This window comes from Tenrec ecaudatus, chromosome 4, assembly GCF_050624435.1.
Source record: "Tenrec ecaudatus isolate mTenEca1 chromosome 4, mTenEca1.hap1, whole genome shotgun sequence".
In the NCBI taxonomy this organism is placed as follows: domain Eukaryota; kingdom Metazoa; phylum Chordata; class Mammalia; order Afrosoricida; family Tenrecidae; genus Tenrec; species Tenrec ecaudatus.
This window is the reverse complement of record NC_134533.1, coordinates 68,279,874-68,290,033: the sequence shown is the minus strand read 5'-3', so window position 1 is coordinate 68,290,033 and position 10,160 is coordinate 68,279,874. Positions and strand designations below refer to the sequence as shown.

General features: G+C 42.1%; 1 protein-coding gene across 1 annotated transcript; it reads right to left on the bottom strand.

The window, feature by feature from the left end:
- Positions 1-3,005: 3,005 nt before the first annotated feature.
- On the bottom strand, positions 3,006-9,764 carry LOC142444861 (olfactory receptor 51I2-like). Its single transcript, XM_075546168.1, has one exon. It carries the CDS (start codon positions 9,709-9,711, stop codon positions 8,755-8,757), a length of 957 nt encoding a protein of 318 aa, XP_075402283.1. The 5' UTR covers positions 9,712-9,764; the 3' UTR covers positions 3,006-8,754.
- Positions 9,765-10,160: the final 396 nt, after the last annotated feature.

Here is a 10,160-nt window from a genome sequence, read left to right as displayed (position 1 = left end):
GGGAAACCCATTCCTGCTCCTGTATCTGTGTGCAGATTTACTGGGCTCTTCCTTCTTGCCTTTTTCCTGTGATCCTCCATGGTGCCTGCTTTGCCAGTCGGAGTCACACAGACCAGATTCTGACACTTGGACGTGACAGCTGCTCACTAATCAGAGGCTGGCCATGTGGAGAAGGGGTGGGAATGGGAAAAAAGGGCAAGAATCTTAACACAAAAGAGAGGTGGAGACCAACTTCCACACCCAGCCACCCCTCCAGCACAAAGGAAGGCAAACGACAGAATAAAATACATTTCTTTTTTTGAGCAAATCATTTTATTGCGGCCTTGTACAACTCTTATCACAATCCATACGTACATCCATTGTGTCAAGCACTTTTGTACATTTGTTTCCCTCATCATTTTCAAAATATCTGCTTTCTTACTTGAGCCCTTGGTATCAGCTCCTCATTTGCCCGCCTACTTCCCCCGTCCCCTTCCCCCTCCCCCACGAACCCTTGATAATTTATAAATTATTATTATTTTGTCATATCTTACACCATCCAACATCACCCTTCTCCCACTTCTCTGCTGTCTGTCCCCCAGGGAGGACGTTATATGTAGATCCTTGTAATCAGTTCCCCCTTTCTCCCTCACCTTCCCTCCACCCTCTCGGTATCACCACTGGTCCCGAGGGGTTCATCTGTCCTGGATTCCCTGTGTTTCCAGTTCCTATATGTTCTTTATCAGTGGAAGAGACCCTAGAAATGGGATATAAGGAAATATCCTGGGAAAGAAAGACAGGATGTTCATATGACTATATAGAATCTTGAGTTTCAGGTCTAGGCAAGAACACAGCATGAAATCTGGGGTGGTGGGGTACTAGGATGTTGGAATTACACGTACCTGAAAAGAAGAGGGTATGCTACAGAAGATCAGTCAATAGCACAAACTACACCAAAAAGCCTGCCTATGGTGGGCGGTCCAGCATTAGCAGGATCGAAGGTTTGATTGTACATTTTGCCTTTTAGACTAGCTAAGGGCTCTTTGGATTTCTTTTCCAAAGTATCCCCCTTGAATAAACTTCCTCTTTCAGTTCAAATCTTTTCTCTGACTCTGGTCTGGATTTTTGCCCTTGCCTGAAATCTTCCTTGCAAGCAGGACAACAACTGAATAGTGGAGAGGCATGAAGCTCTCAGCCTCCATTCTTGGTCGCTGGGGTTGGTCAACCTGGGTCAGCAGCCCTTCTTCCTGTTTCTTTGATTTTTGTGAAATTGTGATGTCTCCCTGTGTTCAACAGCAAATGCGCATCACGAACCTGTGGAAATGGAGGGGAAACTCAAGGGTCCTAAGAGATAGAGCGATGAATGACGAATGAGGACTAGCACATTCAGAGAGCTCTGGCGTCTTTCTCTTTTTCCATCCTTAGAGATGCGAAAGTGTCTTCCAACCTAAGGATTTTTTCTCACTATCTTGCTCCTTTCTAGGGACCTTCTTTCACCCTGTACAATGAACTACATTGAAATTATGGAAAGGTCCCACAACTGTAGAAGCACCTTGCGTGATTGGCCTCCAGATCCTGTTTCAACTGCCTAGTTGCCCACTTTTCTGCCGGTGATCATGCCAGTGGGGAAAGTGCCTTTGGAAGCTAAACACTGATTCCTTCCCCCCGACCCACTGCTTTATCAACCATGATGTCCTTGGGGTGGGGGTGGTGGGGACTGGTGTGTCCTGACAACATGTTCAAAGGACTTGAAACGAAGTATCGCTGCCTTCATTTCTAAGAAGCATTCTAACTCCACTTCATCTAAGAAGGTGTGCTTGTTCTTCTGTTTGAACAAGGTGTGCTTGTTCTTCTGACACTACTTTCAACAGTCTTCACCAGCACTATAATTCCGATGCGTCAATTCTTGTGCAACCTTATTTACTGACTGTCCATTTTCACATGTGTATGAGTTGATTAAAAATACCATGGCCCGGATCTGGTGCACCTCAATCCTCAAAGTGATCTCCTGCTCTCGAGCAATTTAAAGAGCTCTTCTGCAGTAGCTTTATCCAAATGCAACAGGTCATTTGATTTCCTGACTGCTGCTCCATAATTGCTGATTGTAGACCCAAGTAGAAGGAACCCTTTGACAATTTCTTTCTTTTCTCAATTTGTCAGTTGTGAGGGCTTTGATTTTCCTCTACATTGAATTGCAATCCATGTTGAAGACTGCAGTCTTTGATTTTCATCTGCATGTGCTTCTAGTCTGCCTCACTTTCAGCAAGCAAAGGTGTGCTAGCTGCATAGCACAGGGTGTTCATGAGCCTTCCTCTAAACCTGATGTCACATTCTGCTGTGTATAGTCCAGGGTCTCAGATGATGTGCTCAGCAGACAGACCGAATAAGTATTGTGAAAGGATACAACTCTGATGCACACCTTTCTGGATTTTAAACCATGCAATGTTCTATTGCATGTTCTAGTCTAACGACTGCTTCTTGTTCCAAGTACAGCTTCCACATGAATACAACGAAGCGTTACAGAATTCCAATTCTTCTCAAGGACTCCCCAGTGATGTACTATATCTAAAACAATAGTGACATGCCAGAGGGAAGCCATTCTTGAGTAAGGAGGTGCCTTTTTGGAACAAGGGAAACTTACTTAGTTGCTCCGCAGCTGTAAAGGGCTTTGTTACAAGATTCCATTGTCCAGGATATGGTATGTAATTAGTAGTTCCATAGCTAACTGTTTTGGAATGACTAAATGGGCAAACTTTCCAGTACTTAATCAGGAACTAGGATTCCTGTGCAGGCTTATTCAAGTAAATGTCCTGAAGCCACTTTTGTTCAATTTCTTTGTCAGGTAATGAAAGTGTTCAGCGTGCATGGGAATTTGGTTCTGCCCTTGAGAAAGGAGAATAGATTCGCGCCCCCCTTCCCCCCCCCCAATGATCTGTGCAATCACCATCAGCTGCAGTGCTCTTCCCTCCTCCTGCCTGCCTTCCCGATTCACTCCGGAACTATGCCCCTTTTCTCACCCCCACATTCCCTATTGCCCCTGGGCCAGTTATGACCACTGTACAGTCACCCCTCCTGCATTTCACAGCTGGACAACAAATCACACTGAGGTGGTCAGGATAAAATTACATGAAAGACAAAATTACAAATGATACATGCCAGGGCATAGACCCTCACCAACATGCAAGAAGCCAGGGAAGAAATTTTGGTCATGGAACATCTAAGACATATTCAGGCCTCTCTCTTGGTGGTTGCCAACATTTGGAGATAATCTGGGGGAGCAAAGTAAGATCCCAGTCCTAGGAGATTCACTGCTGACCAGATCCATAGACCTTATTCTACATTCCTTCACTGTCCTTCATTCATTTATCAATTTAACAATATTTATTGACTAGTGGGTAGGGCACACAACTGAGACAAAAGATGACTAAAACATGGTCATTGACCATTGGCCTCAAGGAATTCACGGCTCACTTGCCATTATTTGTAATTATAATACAATACGTGAAGTAAAATTGAGCGAAGCTCATCATGCTCTTTAGGCTGGTTATGTGCATGGGCAAAATCTCAGTTCCATTGTTAAAGTCTTGCATATATACAATTATTTTGCTTCCTATTTCGTCTAACTCTCCTTCCTAACACCAATGGATCAGACTGTCCAGGGCCAGTCTAAGTCTTTTCTCAGGATTCAGTAATCATCTGAGAGACGGTTCTGTATCTTGAAATTCAGAAGGATTCTGGGCACGAGGACACCAATATATTTCTATGTGTATGCATTTCCGTATGCACATTTTTAATTTTTGTAGAATTTAAATCTATGAACATATGAAAGAATGTGATAATAGAACACCTGCATTCCCATCACCTAGATGACTAATTTCTTTCCCTTTCACATTGGCTTTTCCTCTCTTTCTTTTTATCTACTTCTATACACACGTATACACACATTGTTCACTCATTAATTGTACACATTACCATACTTCTCAAATAAATGTTAGTCTTGAAACTCCTAAAATAGAGTTTCCTACATAAGCACAATACCATTTTCAAATCCAGATAAATGATACTACACTCATAATATCGTCGAAATCCCTGGATGGTGCAAGTGGTTAGCACACTAGGCTGTAAGTGAAAGGCTGGCAATTTAATGGGGGAACAAAGCCTGATGATCTACTTTTGGAAAACCATCAGGTGTCGACAACTCTACGGATCATACATAGTTCTCCATGTGGGGTTGCCGTCAGACGGAGTTGATTAGACAGTAACTTGCAATAATACCATCTCTGTGCAATGCATAGTCATGTTTCCGATCATGACTAGTTCATGCTAGCATGCAGTTCCTTTGATGCATTTTACTCTTTATTAATTCTTTTCTTTTTAAGACAAATCTGTTTGTCACTAAAGACTCCAAGTCCATTTCAAATTTTCTTTAGCTTTTTTTTTTTTCTTTTTTAAGTCACGCAGACCACTATGTATGTTTGAGGGTAAAGGTATTTGGAGAGATTGATGAATTCTTCTGGCTTTTAAAAAAGGTACCAGATTAGAGGTGTGTGTGTGTCTTGCTTTCCATAGTCTAGATTTTTCTCATTACTTTTCGTGATGAGATTTGGGCTTTTTGGGGTAGGAATTCTCTTTTTAAGATGTTGTGCCTCTGTTGCCGATATTGGGAGGTATGTCAGTCTGATGATACCATCATTGGTTAAATTTGAGCATTTGCTTAAGGCTGTTGGTGGTGGTGGGTGCCATCAAGTTGGCCCTACCCCAAGGCAGAATGAAAGACCGCAAGGTCCTGTGCCATCCTCACAATCGCTCCATTGCCTGAGCCCATTGATGTACCCACTGGGCCAATCCATCTCATGGAGGGCTTTCCTCTTTTTCGCTTCCCTTCCATTTTACCAAGCATGATATCTAGTGCCTATGAAATGGGTTGTAATCAGCCTGGTTGGCAGTTTGAAATCAACAGCCACTCCTCAGGAGAAAGATGGTGCTATTTTACTTGCATAAACAGTTACAGTCTCCGAAACACACAGATGGGTTGCTATGAGTCAACATTGACTTGCTGGCAGGTGAGTTTGCTTTGGGATTTGGATGTCCTTCCCTAGGATGTCCTTCTCTTGACAATATGGCCAAAGCACAGGATGATGTCTTGCCATCTTGCTTAAGGAGTAATTGCTAATACCTTTATTATAAAAGAGGAACCATTGTAGAGTAGCGATTACATTAGGCTGTGATTCCCAAGGTCAGTAGTTCGAAACCACCAGCTGCTGCATGGGAGAAATGGGGGCTCTTTACTCCCGTAAAGAGTTTTAAGGATGAGAATTTGTATTTTGTGTTATGAGAGTATATGATGCTGATGTTTACTCTATTATTGACCTGTGGTAATGTTTAACCCGTTAAGGTGTCATTCGCAAGTGTATTTTTAAAGGGATATATTTATTTTTAAACAAAGAAGAGAGAGAGAAAAAAAGAGTTATAGTCTCTGAGACTCCTCACAGGGTCAGTTCTACCTTGTCTCACAGGGTTACTATGAGTCAACATTGACTTGATGGCAGTGAGTTTGGTTTTGTGGTTTATTATAAGGTACATTCCTTCCTTTACAGCGAATAAAAAAATCTATGTAGTGATACATCGGAATTTTGTATATCCTCTTTCCAACATCCTTTAAGCTTTTGTTGATTATTGTTGCATGGCAGTAAAATATTCCAGCAGCTGGTCTTCTAAAATGACCAAGCATTTTATATTTACTGGATGATGTTTTGCTGTAAAAATCTTTCTAATTTTAGTTTTGTCTTTGACTTTCACCATCTGTATTTTGCGTATTACTATGGAGTTATTATTTATTTTTAAAGCCTTCATATTGCCTTTATTTTAAAGCCCCATTTTACAAGTTTTAAAAATTAACACAATCCTGTTGTATTTCTGTTCTTTATTGCTGCAAGGCACAAGGTGTTTCAGTATAACCTGATGCTTTCTCACCTGCAATCAGTCATTTCTGCAGGGATGCTTCACACCTGCAATCAGTCATTTCTCCAGGGATGCCAGGCTTTTTGCAGTGGGTAACGGTATTTAGAAACTGCTAGGTGGTTTCTCGGTCTACTTACTGATACTGGGCGCTGTAGCTTCTTGGAATTCTCAATGAACAGAGATGAGAAATTATACCAAAAACAATTAAAAATGCAGTATCTTTTCCATTCCAATGACAGCAATTTAACTACATCAACTATAACATTAACTTCTGCTTATTTAGACTATTACAAAAATTTCCTAACTGGTTTCCTTGCCTTAATTTTCTTCTTTTATATGTCTACCTTTAAACTTTAGTGGCAGAGAAATTATTTGTTGAGCTGTTAACAGCAAGTTCAGTAGTTTAAGATTACCAGCTATTCCTTGGGAGAAAGATAGGGCTTTCTACACCCATAAAGAATTACAGTCTCAGCATTGAGAGTCAAATGAAGGTCAAAAATGATAGTGGGACAGGAGGAATGTAAAAAGAAATAGAGGAAAGAACTAGGAGATAAACAATATTTATAGAGGTATAAATATAGGCATGCACATATGTAGATATATTATTATATAATGATGGAGATATAGGTCAATGTACATAGATTTAAATTTTAAGTATTAAGGTAGCAGAGAGGCATTGGGTCTCTACTCAAGTACTCCCTCAATGCAAGAACACTTTGTTCTAATAACCTGGCATTTTGTGATGCTCCTCTTCCCAACACAAATGCTGAAGTCAAAATGGGTGCATAAGCAAATGTAGTGAAGAAAGCTGATGGTGCCTGGCTATTAAAAGATATAGCATCTGGGACCCAAAAGGCTTGAAGTTAAACAAGTGGCCATCTAGCAGGAAAGTAACAGAGGCCACATGGAAAAAGCACACCCACTTGTGTGATCATGAGGTGTTGACAGGATCAGATTTCAGTCATCAGAAGACCCCAAACAAACAAATATACTGATGCAAATGATGGGGGTCAGAGTGGAGACCCAAAACCCATCTGTACACAATTGGATATTCCCTCACAGATGAGACACAAGGAAAGAATGAGACAGCCAGGGTGCATCATAGCACCCACAAAACACTCAAATTCCTCTAGTTTTTAATGCTTTCTCCCCTCCACTATCAGAACCCCAGTTCTACCTTTAAAATCTGGCTAGACTGGAGCATATACACTGGTACAGATAAGAGTTCTTGAAACATGGAATCCAGGACAGATAAACCCCTCAGGAACAGTAATGGGAGTAGCCATACCATGAGGGTAGGGGGAAAGTGGGGGAACATGGGGGAGAAATGTGGAACCCCCCACCAGGGGGATGAACAACAGAAATGTGGGCAAAGAGAGACAGTGGATGGTGTAAGATATGAAAATAATAATAATTTATAATTTATCAGGGGTCCATGACAGTGGATAGTGGGGGAGGGAGGGACAAAAGAGGAGCTGATACCAAGGGCTCAAGCAGAAAGAAAATGCTTTGAAATGATGGCAACATATGTACAAATGTGTCTGATACAATTGATGTATGAATTGTTATATGGACTATAAGAGCCCCTCAATAAAATGTTTATTAATAAAAAATTTTTTTAAAGATGAAAAATTAAAAAAAGAATTACAGTCTCAAACCCCTACAGGGGCAGTTCTCTGACCTATAGAGTTGCTATGAGTTGGAATTGACTTGATGGCAGTGAGTTTGAGCTCAGTTTTACCTTTATGATTCGCTAATATAGAAGCTCTGGTGGCAACGTTGGTTCAGTGTTAGGCGGCGAACTTAGAGTTTGAACCCGTCAGTGGGAACAATAGTGAGTTTATTTCTGTAAATATTTACAGCCTCAGAAACCCAAGGAAATGGGTCTTCTTTGTCCTGTGGAGCTAAGAAGAGTTGGAATTTATTCAACAGCCATGTTTTTGGTTTAGCATGTCTACCACACAGTTAAGCCTGTGCAATGTTCTATAATGAAATCGTTTCCATGGTGACTCAAACATCGGTTGCAAGTCAAACATTTCAATAAGGTTTGAAAGGTTCCATGAAGTCTCGCCATCCCTTTCATGCTGACCTCCACTCCCTGCAATATGCACCAACAGCTTAATCTGAGACCATCTGCCTTTCCGCAAGCACACTAGAGTTTTTCCATGCCATGTGTCAGCATTTTCCTCGTTTCCTTTGTTTCCATCTTTCCATGCCTTTCCTTGCTTTCTTCTTGTCTTTGCCCTTTAGCACATTTTTCCTGTTTGATCTCCTATAGTTGATTGTTCTGAGGAGCACATTCATGGATGTTATTGTTTGTTTTATAGACTAATGGGTTATTTGTCTGGAAAGTGACCTCTGGGAGTAGTTTTAGTTCCAGATTAAAAGTGTTTCAGGATAATAAAACCAAACCAACTCACTGCCATTGAGCCAGTTCCGATTCATAACACCCCAGTAGGGCAGACTCCACCTGTTCCTGTGTGTGTTTCTAAGACTGTAACACTTTACAAGCACAGAAAGCCTCAACTTTATCCTGAGGGGCAGCTGTTGGTTTCAAACTGCCAACCTTGCCCTTAGCAGTCCAACACATAGTCCACTGTGGCACCATAACTCTGATCACCAGCTAGTATAAAAGCACTCTTCCTACCTCTTCTACAAGTTCCTTGTTTCAATTTATTCATTTTTTTCTGTCTTGTCATACCTGGAGAGTGTTTCTATGTCTGAGTTCTGGATAAGGACTTAGAGAATATTTCTTATTATTTGGCCACAATTCCTGCCAAATTCTGTGGGGTTTTTTTTCTGGTTTTCCCAGACTTACCCCTTTGCCTTCAGTACCTTGAGCATGGCTTCCCTGATGGGTTTGGATTTGACACTATAGATGATGGGGTTGAGCACAGGAGGTACTACCAGGTAGACGTAGGCAACAAGAGCATGTACCAGGTGGGGCAAATGCTTCCCAAAACGGTGGATCATGGACACACCTATGACTGGGATGTAGAAAACCAGGACAGCTAAAATGTGAGACACGCAGGTATTAAGGGCTCGGACACGCTCTTTGGGAGAGGCTAGCCCCATGACTGTGTGAAGAATAAGGGTGTAGGACATGACAATAAGTAAGGAGTCCACACCCACTGTGGACAGAACTACATAGAGTCCATACAGGATGTTGACAGTAATGTCTGCACAGGCTCTTTTCATGACATCCGCATGGAAGCAGAAAGAGTGTGACAGGAGGATCTTGCCAGGGCAGAAATTCAGGCGCTTAAGTAAGAATGGTACTGGGAAGAGGGACACAGTGGCCCGAGTCACAATGGCCATCCCAATCCTGATGATGACATTATTCGTGAGCACAGCTGCGTAGCGCAAGGGGTTCGAGATGGCCACAAAACGGTCAAAGGACATGGCCAGGAGCACAGAGGACTCCACCACAGAGAAGGAGTGAAGGAAGAACATCTGGACCAGGCAAGCATTGAAGCCAATGAGCCGCTGGTCAAACCAGAGCACAGCCAGGGTGGTGGGCAGTGTGGACAAGGTGAGGCCCACATCGGTGAGGGCCAGCATGGACAGGAAGTAGTACATGGGCTGGTGCAGGCTGGGTGTCTTCCTCACAGCCAGGAGGATCAGGCAGTTTCCTGTGAGGGCCACAGTGTACATAGAGGAGAAGGGGATGGAGATCCAGCCGTGAAGAGCCTCCATCCCTGGGATTCCAATCATCAGGAAGGCAGGGGGCTGAAAGAAGGAGACATTGCCATAGGTCTGGGAAGGGAGCATCCCTGAGGGCCAGATGAGGTCTTCAAAATGATGGGACCCACTTCAATCTGGACAGAAAACTAAGGAGAACAAACATAACATTTAGAATTATAGAATCTCTGATATTAGGTGATCTGGGTTCAAGCCCAATAGCAAGTATGAAGGATGAGGAGAATTAAAAGGTATTCCATGTAAAGCAAACATAGCGCTTCACAGAAGCTCCATGTGTTGGCTGGACAACATGAATATAATGCCATTGAACCATACATGTAAATTTATCCCTGTAAAATATTGAAACAGAACATTTTTACACACACACTTATCACAAAACAACAGAAATATATATATTTTTAAACTACACAGAAATAGTCATTGATAAAACCAACACCCTAAACAAGGCAATTAAACGAAGAGAAAGAACTAGCTGGAACGTAAAGCTCCTGACTGTCAGGCTGTTCTTTGAAAGCGTG